The sequence below is a fragment of the Anoplopoma fimbria genome, chromosome 2, assembly GCF_027596085.1.
Source record: "Anoplopoma fimbria isolate UVic2021 breed Golden Eagle Sablefish chromosome 2, Afim_UVic_2022, whole genome shotgun sequence".
NCBI lineage: Eukaryota > Metazoa > Chordata > Actinopteri > Perciformes > Anoplopomatidae > Anoplopoma > Anoplopoma fimbria.
Window position 1 is genome coordinate 17,417,625 of NC_072450.1, and position 13,531 is coordinate 17,431,155.

A 13,531-nucleotide genomic window follows, 5' to 3' on the forward strand; every position below is an offset into this window, starting at 1 on the left:
ACTTACACTGTATTCATGATTACTAAATGAGAAAAGGATCTCCTTAGCATTACCTTTAAATATCTAAATTCAGTCACAAGCTCAAGTTAGAAAGCCTTCTTTGCCTGGGAGAATCCCTACTTTGGGTCTATAATTTTCTTTTTTTTGTATAGCCAGGTTTATATGCAGCCTGAGGCTTCATTAAGGACAAGAGAGTCCCTTATTATCTACAAACACTGGTAAGAAATTAATCGTGGGTACTTTTTTTGCTATACATTTTTTTGATGACAATTTAACAAGCAGGACTCTTCACTTATCTTAATTAATCTTACCTGCACTGCTTTGCTGTCCTTTTTCACATTACTGCTGAAGCAAAACCATTTCTCTTTCTTCTCAGTGCCGGGCTGAACGGGGCCGAGAGAATTTATAAGGAGATTTGTTCCACCCTACAAGTGAAAATATATAAATATGTATTTAAAATGATATTTAAGTATGACAAATGTATGAGCCATAACCCTGACCTATTGTAAAATAAATGTTATTTGAAGTGATACTCTTGCAGCTACATTTGATGTGGTTCTGAGAACAGCAGGTCACACCAATTACAATCTCTGTCACAAATACAATTTCATGTTTCCCAAAAAACTAAAAATATTTGACAAATTTCCAAACATTTTCCAGGCCCGAAAAAACAACATTCCACAATTATTTCAGGATTTTGGTGAGCGTGTTACATGCTGTACTGTGTCAAGTACCTTGGCATCAATGAAATGGTTTTGGTTCATCATTGGGACGCTCACATCAGCATGCTCAGCTTCTCCCTCAGAGCCCAGCTGTCCTGCAGCCGAGGCAGATGTGTTCACTTCGTCTCTGTACTCTTTAACTGCTGAAAATTTCCTGGAGAGAAACAAACATGACGTCACTACAGAGCAAGGATACTCAAGGAAATGTGGCTTTTGCTGCTAGAAACTTCATGTACTGGCTGCTCCTTCTAAGCATTCAGACATACTAAGTACCTGTTTTTCCCTCTGCAGACGATGATGAAAGCACAGATGATGATGCAGATGAGAGCGATGCAGACTCCAACGGTGATCCCTGTCATTGACTTTTGGTCCAGGTGGTAGAAGCCATCAGAAAAGCCTGTGAAGGATAAAGGCAACATGGTCAGATATCAATCATTTGCCAAAGCCCAGTCTGAAAAAAGCTCAATCAATTTGAATGCCTATGATAGGAAGACCCCAATCGTAAATTATGACGTGATTCTGTCAGGATTACGTTGATGTTACTGACCTGTGGAGTGGGTGGAGCCTCGAGAGAGCCGGGGATCATGACCAGAGGACAAATCTGCTTGGACTGTCAGCTCCATCGTATGAGAAAAGGGCCCGTCACCCATGTTGTTGGATGCAGAAATTTTCACAAAGTAAATCTGGCCAAGCTTCAGGTTCTCCAACAGTGCCATGGTGATGGTTCCTGTTGGTGAGATTTAACTTCAATTCAATTCAATTCAGTTTATTTTGTATAGCCCAGAATCACAAATTACAAATTTGCCTCAGAGGGCTTTACAATCTGTACACATGCGACATCCTCTGTCCTTCCCTCACATCGGCACAGGAAAAACTCCCCTAAAAAAACCCTTTAACAGGGAGAAAAAAGGAAGAAACCTATGGGAGAACGACAGAGGAGGGATCCTTCTCCCAGGATGGACAGAATGCAATAGATGTCATGTGTACAGAATGAACAGCATAACAGAGATACAACACATTCAATGTATATGACATAAATGATTCATATAATAAGACTACTTATAATAACAGCAGCAATTATTACAGTAGAATTATAGTTATGAAAATAGGGATAGTAATGTGATTAATAATAATAATCGAAGTAGCAGTGGGTGTCAGTCGGCTCACAGCAGGAGGCACGACTACGGTCCAGGTACCACAACGATTCATGGAAACCTGCATAACTCTGGTGTTTAACTGCACATTAACTGCACATTGTGAAAAAAGTGTTAAAAAGGGGCCTTTGCTTATTTTACCTTATTTACTGGTGTTTACTGGTTATTCATGTTCTGTTATTTCTAGGCTCCACTTTGAGGTAGCGTAATGCAAACCTGGTATGAAGGAACTAATTTAAATACAATTATTGAGTTTTTATTACAAACTAAGATTTGGCGTTAAGCTGTATTAAGTGGTTATATTTAAAGGAATAGTTCAAAAAATTTGAGAAGTACGTTCATTTGATTTCTTGCTGAGAGTTAGATAAGAAGATTGATACCACTCTCTCATGAATGTGTAGCTGGAGCCGGTTAGCTTAGCTTAGCTTAAGACTGGAAACAGTGGGGAACAAATAGCCTTGCTCCGTAAAAAGGGAACTAAATCCCCCTACCAGCACCTCTAGCTCATTAATTACCACGTTATATCCCCGTATGTAAAACAATGTGTAAAACTCACAAATCGCGGTAACTGGTCATACGTTTTGAGTTTCCCAAAATGTTCAACTATTCCTTAATTTCTAAATATATTTAAGCACCCCAACATGAGAGATAATCTTAAATAAACACACGTATGCTACTCTAAAGATACATGTAAGCCTCTGACTTTTTCAGTCAGCTGACCTTTGAATAGCAGGACTTTGTGATGCAGTGAAAGACAAACATAAAAACAATCCTCATAGCTGAGAGATGCTATGTGAGAGAAGAGCAGGGGGTCAGGGGATCAGGGCCATACACATTCCCTTATCCAATAGCACCCAGTCTACACAACACCAGGGTCCCATCAGAGAGGTGGGTGTTCAGTTTGAGGGGCTGGGGGGCTGGGTTGGAGGGGTTTTGTGAACGGCTTCACTTTTGACCCCTTTACCAGGGGGAGAGGGGAATAGTGTGTCTTTTTGTGTTTCCTGAGGTCTTCTGCCCTGAAAAAAACACCTACCCTGCCTCACACACCAGATAGAGCGACAGCTTTATAATGCCTGTGACTGAGTGGAATGGCTGCTTTACAAAGATTTCTCACTTTATTTGTGTTGGGGCAAAACTTTTGTATCAATCATTCAGCATATTTGTTGGTGTGGCTTTTCTAAACTTTCCACATTAACTTTCTTTTTCTGCCTTAATCATATAATATATTTTTTTTATATGAACAGATGACTCTCCCTTGCAGTTTATATCTTTGTGATCTTTTGATTAAAAAGTCACTTTATGTCTGACATAATTGACCCATCTAAACATGGTTTAAAGAAACTGTTTTAGATCAACTAGAAAACTACACGGTTACACAGTAGATGAAGTCTGTATGTTGATTATTTAGGTGAGTTTGACCATGATGAAACCAAATCTAATACACAATCTGACACGGATGATACTTTAACACAAGCGCAGAAAACATACAAACACTAAACACCTGTGGAGAGGCTTCTTTTTGCTTATTCACATAAAAAATATGAGTTTAAAGCTGCATTTATCTGCATACTTTAGATTAATACTTGATTAAATGCAAACAGAGTGATAAGAAAGAGAGAACTAAATGTATTCAACACTGATGCACTCATATTTGCATTAAGTGTATCATTGGGACAGATATGATCTTTTTATAAATGGAAGTGGTTCAAAGTAAATTAAAGTCTTTGTTGTAATCACATTAAACCTCCAAACGGGTATTTTATCAGTAAGACAAAGCAGTGAGCTCAACCTGTGATAGAACCATTCAGGGATTACAATGAACAGAGCCAAGGAGGAGAATTAAATGAGTTACTGATTTCCAATCGCAGTGTGTGGGACAGGAGGAAGTCTTTGTGGTTCCCCCTGCACACCTGTATAACCTCTTTCTCTCCACACTCCTCCTTACCTTCTCTTTGCAGCACTTGCCATTCCCCAGCTATCCAGGCGTTTCTGGAGGCATACAGGATGGTGTAATGTGTCACAGCTACGTTGGATTCATCTGGGGGTTTCCATGAAACCAGCGCTGTGTCCACTTCAATCAGAGTCACTTTCACATTGGAAGGGGGCAGAGTGGGAGCTGTGAGGATGCAGATTAAAAAGAACATGGTCAAATAAAATTACATTGCAGCAGCAATCACAAACTCCTGCTAGACATCAAAGACATAATTAATACAATTTAAATGTTTGATAATTTTGCACTAACCATCAGGGAAAGTACTCTGATAGACCACAGGGCTCCAGGGGCTGGACAGCTGGTCAATGTGAAGGCGAACAGCAAATTCATACTTGGTGTTAGGCTCCAGATCTCGCACCAGGAGGCTCTGCTCATTCCTGTAGAAAAAAGACATAGCAGAGGCTTTTTGGGGGAGAGTTCACTAAAAACCATTGTACATTTCCTTTTGGCCAGATGAGGATCTAGAATACAAATCAGTTCAATGTGATTTGCTGAGGTTTCGAGGTAATAGTTGTGTAGATCGCTCTTAAAGAATACAATCAATGGCAATTGTGTGCCAAAAAATAAAAAACATTCAATAACTTTAAAAGCTATATGTGTTTCATGATGTAATTATTTATATTAATGTGTTATGAAGTTTTATCGTGTTTGTAAACTGGTCCTTTAATAAAAGGTCTTGCCCAGCAGGTGGTGATATGGAGCTGTGCTGGCAGTGGTGGAAAAGACACTGAGAGTTTCTGGTGACCAGTAAACTTTCTCCAACAAGTGTTACAAGCATTTATGTTGTTAAGTGTAAAGTGTTGTAAAGAAACCGTTTTAGTGATATGATACAGATGAAGCTGTGATATGCCAATAATAAAATATGATGTTAAGATAAGATCTGAAATGTGGCATGGGACCAAGTCATCAAACAGGAAGAAGAACAAACACGCAGTTACATGTGTTTTACATCTGTTTTCATGTTCCATGAAACATTCATTTCCATACAGGAAAGCCTTATATAGAACTCCCGACAAATGTATTACAGCTGCATTAATCAATTTCATAGTTCAACACAATGATTTAAACTGCTTTAAATGAAAAGTTGTATGATGAAGGAATTCTTACGTCTGCAGGTAGAGCACCAGGGAGGCGTTCTGCAGGCCTACTGGGTTGCAGCGGACAGTGTAGTTGACCGCGTGGCTGGAGGTGAAGGCTGGTCGACCCCAATGCAGAAACACGGCGGACGAACTGTTAGTCTTGGTGCGCACATTATGTGGAGGAGGAGGAGGGGGCACGAGGCGATCTCTAACAGCTGAGAGATACATTAAAAGTAGAGTTATTTCATGTTCAAATACAAGCAACACCATCACACTTAAAAAATGTATTATCAGGTATATTGTGGGACTTACAGACACATCCAGGAGTGCTGGTAGTCTGGTCAGCCTGGTAGCCATCTCCCACAAAATTATAAGCCAGAAGTTTAATGTGGTATTTCTTCCTTGGGTCTACATTAAGAAAAAGAAAAAGACCAACATGTTTAAATAAATCACATCATAGAAATGTGAAACACACAAAATTCTCCCTTTACAATCCATCAGTCTGCTAGCAGTCTCAGATCTGTACTTCAGTCAACATCCATAGAGATTTATTCTCATTAGCACTCAACTATTCACCCTGGACCAAAAAAACCAAGACAGATGACAACGTGATTCCTAGAGCTAACAGGAAGCAGGAGTGATACATGAAAGAGACTTGGACTGTGTGGGTGTGGGGTCACTGAGGTTTTCTAGTTGGATGGTGTGGTGGGAACCAGAGGTGAGGCAGTGCGACAGATGCTCAGTGCCGTGAGTCCTTTGGTCAGTTTCTGCAGCACCCAGGGCAGCAGAACAGAGGAGCTCCGCTATCCATCACCCTGTCACCTCGAGTCTTTTGAGAAAATAAGAAGGCCCTTTCTATGGCCCCAGTCAGGCCTGCTGGTCATTGGTCAGTGGCCACTCCTATTCAGGTCCAGAATCTCGGGGTCAAATCGACGGACAAAATCCCCTGGGAAGGACATTGCTGACGGTCAACAGCAGTTGCAGGCCTCAGTGACCCTGAAGACCCTGCGCTGAATAAAAGCCATCTGACCAAATGTCCCTTTTAGCCCTAAAAGAATAATGATCAGGGCCTGATTTGAATGTTGAATACACTTTCCGATATTCTGGGTCATATCTGCCAACTCCTACATACAGTAAAATAAATGCACACTGATCCTCAACCTTTTGTATTAATGTATTTAAAATGTTTGGTGGAAAGATGAAAAACACTTTTGCAATACCATGTAAGCATATATTGATAATTTACTATTAATTCAGTTTTTAATCCGAGATCTAGGAACTTTTAAATAAGTCAGAGTAGCACCACTTGCCATTCTTGTCATTGTGTTATGAAAATGATGTCTGATATATTTATTTCATCAGAAATTCACCTTACTATAAGTGTGTTACCTTTAAACCGTTTTTGCTTTCTAGTCACTGTGTATTAACTGTAAAAACGCAAACACAGAAATGTATAGCTCAAAAATGAACATGTGTATTTAACTCAATTTGACACTAAAATAATCTTGACTCTATTACTTTTATTTCATTCCTGTCTATCCTGCAGAAAGCACACTTGTGCTGACATTTTAGGGTCTCTTGAGAAGAGGCAGACCACAGGAGATGAATTTGTGTGCATGGAGCTTAGAGAAGTTTAGGAGGGGTGGAGTTCAGCTTCTCGCACCCCCATACAGCCCTTAGGAGTTTCACTGGAGCCAGACCAGGGCCAGCAGGTCAGGCCGAGATTAAACTCTGAAAGAATCTGAGGTCGCGGTTGTGGAATATGAGAAGAGCCTTATTTCTTCTGCTCAGAGATTCTCCCTGCCGAAAACTTTATAGCTATTTTCAATGACAATTAAGAATAAAAGGAAAATATTAACATACTAATCAACCATATGAACTACGTCATGAATTGCTGGAAGAATTGTCTGTGTAGGGTAGATAATTGTCGAGCATAGCAAGACTAATCTCAAGGAAAATAAGTTCTTGATATATTTATTTTTCTTGTTGCAAGAGATGAATAAAACCAGAAAGCCTGCACTTTTGTACAATGTCCACCTTGTTATCCAAAGTTTTCTGCCCAGTTTGTTATGCCTCAGTGTCCACCTCTTAAGAGGAGCAGGCACATAGTTTGTACCTCTACCCATCCCCACAATACAATGGGCCTGTCGTAATTATGCAAGAGAGTAGCTCTGCGAGGGGGGAAGCTGTGACATCTGGGCCACGACCTTTGACATGGAATCTGGGCAAGCTAAATCCTGCAAAAGGAGGGGTGATAGGCCTCTCTCTGAGCGGGGGAGGGTCAAGCTGAGGAAGTGAGTGGAAAAACAGGGAAACACCAAGAGTCAAAATAAAATGCCACTTAATAGGTGACAACACTGTGTCGTGATAAGAGAAAACTCAGAGAGAGGGTTTGTTTTTCAATCACAATGGACCTGACACCAGAAGTTCTTACCTTAAAACATTATATGAAGTGACCAAAGATAATGTTTTCGTTGTCGTGTTTTGGCCCACCAACAGTCCCAAACCAAATGATATTCAGATTACAGTGACATAAAACACGAAAAGCAGCAATCTTCACCTTTCAAAAGCTGGAAACACTAATCTTTGACATTTTTGCTTTAGTAAAAGACTTAAATGATGAATCTTTTACCAAAATGAATGCTAATTAATTTTAAATGAATCTACTAATTGTTTCAGTAGATCCTGATGCGGCAGTGAATGCAGAACAAGAGTAACACAAAATAAATGTGGCTGCATTACCACACATCACATTCTTAGAGAGTTGCGTTCTGCTAGAGTTTCTATTCCTTGAGTGAAGACATTTTCCTGTCCTTTCCACTGAGATAAATCTCACATGACCTTACTCCCATAAATGATGCTGTTTGTATTAAAGGACATATTTGAGCCATTTGTGGTCACCCTTTTTTGTTACAGCCAAAATGCAGATCCCTTTGGCCTCTGAGCTTTTTGTTCTGCCCTGCGAAAGGCCCCCCAGGCCGCAGCAAGCCAGGCCTGGGGGGCCATAAATGTCAACTCCTGCATGAACCCTCACACCAGCATCTATCATCTCTCTCTCTCTCTCCTCCCCCTCTCTCTTTGCCCCTTACCCACATACAAATCAACACAGACGCACACTGACATACACACTGAGCATAATCTTTGAATGTTGGAGTACAAACCTTGTTTTCACACTAAGCACTTTTTGCCTTGTGTAACAAAAAAGTGGACAATATGTTAGAAGGCCTGCAGCTATGAGGTAAATCTACAGTTGTTTACCCAGCGCTGCCTGGTGCCAACAGGTATGAAAGTTATTTAAGCCTCAACTACAACGACACGTTCATCTCATGAGCCACGCAGAGAATACACATGCGAGGAAAGGTCACATCACCGTGTCATTTATACCCAACTGGAGCCTCTCAAACACATTCCTGTCTCTCAGGGTGTGCTTTCAATCATCTGGATCGGTCATAAGTGATAATTTAACAGCCTGCTCAGAGCATGACCCTCTGCAGACACACACTAAATCTGCAGCATCCCGTTTTGCTACAGCTTGCAGTTCATAAATCAATGTTATTGGCAAAAAAGGGATGGCTTCAGTTGGATTACAGGAATTGCCATTTACAGTACAAGCAGATTACATTTGCAAAGCAATCACCTGCTGAGAAAATTCCACAGTCAGCATTTGATGTTCTCAAGGACACAAATTGTGGAATCTTACATTAGAGCATCTGTAGAGAGAGTCCTTCAAAATGCATCTACAAATATTTGCAAATAATGCCTCAGAAGTAATCTGCCAAAAGAAATGTAATATGATGAACTACCTAGTTCCTGTTCATAATTTCACTGATACAGTACAACAGACATTTTAATAAACCAAAGCTCGGTCCATTGTGTTTCCAGCATTTGTGAGTAAATATCAACATGTTGTCATTAGTTGATGCAACCGGCTTTCAGTATACAACATGTTGTAGCAGAGACAATTGTGGTGTTTATTCATAATGCAGTAGTCCAACTGTTGATCTCACACTTCCTAGAATGAACATATCCTGAATTATCATTATGGATACAGAGCAGAAGAACTAAGGTGTACCCTGGCTCATTATATCATTACATTCAAAGGTTTTGCCTCCACAGCCTCACTTTGTCTGGTATGACCAGCAGTTTATGTAGGCTAATGTTAGCAGACTTTAGATACAGTAGTAGAGATGCTCAGATCGATCTGCAGACAATCAAAACCGGATGGTTTTCAGCTGACTGGCCATGATCGGTGACCGGACGATCAGTCTCATAGTTTAAGATTTTTTGCTGGTCACAATTAATTAATTTAGTGTACAGCTATAATAATAGCAAGGGGTAGGTGGTAATTTGTGAAAAGCCATTCAGTCAGATCCCTCACAGCACAGCAGGGTTTTCTCTGATGCAGGATGTGTTGCCACACAGGGGGTCAGATACTTTCGCACAGTGCTGCAGCGCTAATTCATGAGAAAAAAATCTCAGAACTGCAAGATAGTGAGCGCACAAGACACGCTCATTGTTTGGCCAACAGCTCAGTTAGTGAGAGGTTGCATTTCCTTTAAGGTCTTGGCTAATAAACCATCTTTGTGGCTCTCAGGGCCAAACACAATGAGTCTTTGATGTCAATGCTCCTCCAGCAACACTGCTCAAAGCAGTCATAAAACACATAATAAATCTGCCTCTACAGAACAGCTCCCCTCTCTTCAAAACACAGCCCTGCAAAGCTCCTTTATCAAAGAGGAACAAAAAGAAGATTTCCTTTTTCTTATTTCTTATTGTTGCTAATTTAGTTGATTGGCTTCATATTTATCAGCAGCTGTGAATGCATTTTCCTCTTCCTACCAGAACATTTATTCAACCTTCAGTGCAATCTGATGAAGTAAGAAAGAGCACTTAGTCAACTTTAAAAAACTGAAGATCTCTCCATATTTGTTTACATCAATACGACCAATATGACCATAACATAAAATAATAGGGCATTTAAAACACAAATCAAATAAGGGTATTTTTGCAGTTATTTGTTAAGTTATTATCACACTGTCAAACTAGCATCCCAGACATGACTTTATATTTAGCTAAATTTGTTTAGTAATTATTGTTATGTTATAGAAACAAGAGTAGTTGCTGTTGGCCTCATAGTAGGTGTATTGTAGCATCCATAGTTGTGGTGTGTAACCCACTGGACTAAATGTCTAACTAACTAAACGCCTGCAGCAGTTGGAGTTAACACCTAAAGTAATTTATAGTGCCACCTCATATTTCTTTCTTTCTGATCCCGTACAAGCACTGAGCTTCCTGATTTAAAAGTCAGCTGCTGACCACCTGGTTGACCCCTCCAGCCACAGATGGTCAGTTGTCCACTGCAGTGGCCTGAGCCCCCTCTCTTCACTCAAACAAAAGCCAAAATGAATCTGACCTAAAGGCCAAAAGAGCTGTGATATCTCAAAAACACCACCCAGCAGCTGCTGAAAAGGCACACGCTCTGAAATCCTGCACAGAGGTTGGGAGGTCATGGAAGTGGGATGTGGTGCTTTTCTGTTGCAGGACTCTGCTCAACACGTAAGACAATTAATCACTCATAAGCTGAGCTGTCAATAGATGCTGCTGCTGGTTTTAGCCATCACAACCTATTTCAGTTAAATTTGTGAGCTTAAACATTTTAAATGAGGGTCAAGACATGTTTATATTTAAAAATCATTGGGAGTTTCACTCGTTTGTATAAATATATGGGTTCATGCTCAAATCTTTCCATGTTTTCATATTGCTTCACATACTCCAATATGTGTAAAACAGTACTTTAGGTGCCTAATGGCCCATCACTAGCTTAATGAAATATTTTTTATTGTGCTAGTAAGGTCAATAATTACTTTCATTTAGAATATAGATAGCAAAAGTATCCCTTTTCCATATCACAACCAGCATTATTGATAGGATCTGGTACTTTTAAAAATCAGTTTTAGGAGTTTTAAAAAAAACACTTTTTCATCAGCAATATTCAAATCTATACAGCAAGGTGCTCTCAAATCAGATATCCACTGTTTAAAGGTGACTTCCAATGTAAATATGAAGCTTTTGTGGTGTTTTGTTGTTGAGTGTTGGTATTCACAAGAAGACTATGAAAATAATGTATGATGGCATGCAGAACAGGTACCACAGTGGCAGCAGGTAACTGAAATGATCTGAAACAAAACTTACCAAGGCCTCCAAAGGTGTATGTGTTATCCAAGGCACGCAGCTGAATCGGGGCCCTCTCTGATTGGCTCTCCTCATGGTAGAAGAGTCTGTAGCCTTGAACACTGGCTGAGTTCCTGGGTGCCAGCTGCCAGCGCGCCAAGATAGTTGTGCAGTTTAAAGGCTCCAAATGCAGCTCGGGAGCCATAGGAACTATAGAAAGAAGAGTCAGAAAACATTTATATTAAGATAATGTTGTCGAGAATGATTACAATCCTTCACTCACACAAAAAAATGTTCATACACAATCTTTTCGAGTCTATGAAAACAAAAGCAGGGATAAAAGTCCATGTGAATCAAAACAAACTGTGCTGCTTCATAGACATTGTTCTGCTGTGTATCTTATGACTGAAGCTTTTCAGAAAACAGAAACTTGTTCTTAGAAAATCTGGAGTCTCTTCATCAAGGTGTTTCCAGACTTCAGAGGAGGTTCCTAACCAGAAGTTTTCTTTAAAACGTGAAACTATCATCTGATGCCTTACAAGCTGTTTCACAATCAATTCAGACCAGAGACAACCACACTAGCACTCAGGGAGCCATTTCACACATTTATATTTTAGGAATGAGGGGAATGAAGTTTGCCGGTAGAAGACTCCTGTCTGAGTTTAAACTGGAGACAGAGGGTGATAGAGATGGGCAGGAAAAACAAATCCTGTCCCTCCCCCGCCTCAAAGCTTCAGATGTGTCTCTAAAGAGCCATATACTCTTTCCAATCCAGAGGCCTGAGTCGCTCCCTTAATGACCCATGACTGAAACCCTTCCAATGTTACTGACAGTGCGGGTCAAAGGTCACAGAGTAACAAACGCAATGCCTTAACAAGATTATTAGATCAAGCTCCTCTCCTGATTCTCTCATGGTTTAAGCAGAAAAGAAAAGTTCAGTGTTAATTCAGCTTTTTGCACCGTCAACTCTTCAAACTTTGAAAATCTTTACTTCATCGTCTTTAATAAATCCTGAAAGCAACTCTTCCAAAAGTACCTCGAGCACTGGATGCCTTCGGAGTGCGGTGGGACGTCCAGACAGACTGCTCACCCCAACCAACACTGGTGGCAGCAACAATGCGCAGGAGGTAGATGGTGTCAGGCTGCAGGTTTTCCAGGAGATGCTGGGTCTTGTCTCCAGGTAGCTCCAGCTGTGAGACTGTATTCTCAGTACTGGTGCGATAGGACAAACGGTAGGCGGAGACTCGGCCACGACTCAGCTTGTCTGGAAGGGGCTGCCAAGATACTTGGATGTCGATGGGACTGCGGCTGGTGAGGCTGAGCTCAGGGGCACGGAGCGGAACTGTGGAACGACAAGACAGGGAAGTTAAGACCAAAAGAACTCCTGTGAGCCAAAGAAAACAGGAAAAGTAACCCCTGATGCTCTGAGGGGAACCTTAGGATTGGGGTTCAGTGGCTACAATTTTTTCCAAACATGGTAGATCACTTATCACCATTTAATTCAGTGGCCTCCCCATTGACTGCTTCACTTGGAACATTAGAAGCTGAAATCAAGAATTTGAGTTGTGAATTAAAATGAGCAAAAACTAAACATGAATTGGTGACCATCTTGCAAAGTCTTATCCATATTGCTCACCCTAATACAAACTTACCCTAAAACTGGAAGACAGAGCAAATCAATGTGGCTACAGTTAATATGGGAACTACAGTTAATATGGGAACTATTTAGGTAATATTTTCATCAGAAAAACTGACACACAAGATCTTATGTGTTTAAACAAATCAGAAGACATGTTATTTATTTATCCCTATTTAAAATTGGATTAAATCATCTTTACCAGAGCACCAATCTAAGGTGACCTTGAGCTTGACCTGAAAGCTATGTAATATAAGTTTAATAACCTAACAGCCACAGACAGACACACGGCAGCGTTTGACCCACAGGCCATGAGCAAATGAGGTTTGCCTGGAATAAGAAAATCTTGAGGGGCATGGGACACAAACACAGATACACAGACAAACGCATGAGCTTGTGTACGTAGGCACAAACATACATATACACACTGTGTACAAATTATTTGATTGTCTCTTACATCAACATCAAAGCTCATTCAATGCAGTTAAAATATTCTGTAAACAAACATCCTCTGAGCTCCCACTGGGATCACATAGAGTCTTAGGGTCTCTTTCTCTGCAAATTTCCCCGCTGCGGGACTAATAATCCTACCTGACAGGCCGATCCTACCAGGTGACATGGAGGGGGGCCGTGTCGGAACCACGCATGCTGACTACGGGGGTTCCACAAGGTTCAGTTCTGGGCCCCCTTCTCTTCTCGCTCTACACATCATCTCTGGGTTCTGTTATTCGGTGTTCAATCGCCCCAAGTTCTCCCACACAACTTCCCTTCTCCGT

The 13,531-nt window shown here is 40.7% G+C and overlaps 1 protein-coding gene across 1 annotated transcript in view; it reads right to left on the reverse strand.

The window, feature by feature from the left end:
• The window catches only part of prtga (protogenin homolog a (Gallus gallus)), a 29,294-nt gene that overhangs the window by 775 nt on the left and 14,988 nt on the right, over positions 1-13,531 (reverse strand). The window contains exons 9-18 of the mRNA XM_054617165.1: positions 12,156-12,461; positions 11,141-11,329; positions 5,261-5,356; positions 4,977-5,163; positions 4,119-4,246; positions 3,822-3,992; positions 1,270-1,449; positions 996-1,119; positions 735-876; positions 312-425 (exon numbers count right to left, since the gene is read on the reverse strand). Of these exons, the coding sequence (XP_054473140.1) occupies positions 312-425; positions 735-876; positions 996-1,119; positions 1,270-1,449; positions 3,822-3,992; positions 4,119-4,246; positions 4,977-5,163; positions 5,261-5,356; positions 11,141-11,329; positions 12,156-12,461 (1,637 nt within the window). The remainder of the gene's footprint in view (positions 1-311; positions 426-734; positions 877-995; positions 1,120-1,269; positions 1,450-3,821; positions 3,993-4,118; positions 4,247-4,976; positions 5,164-5,260; positions 5,357-11,140; positions 11,330-12,155; positions 12,462-13,531) is intronic.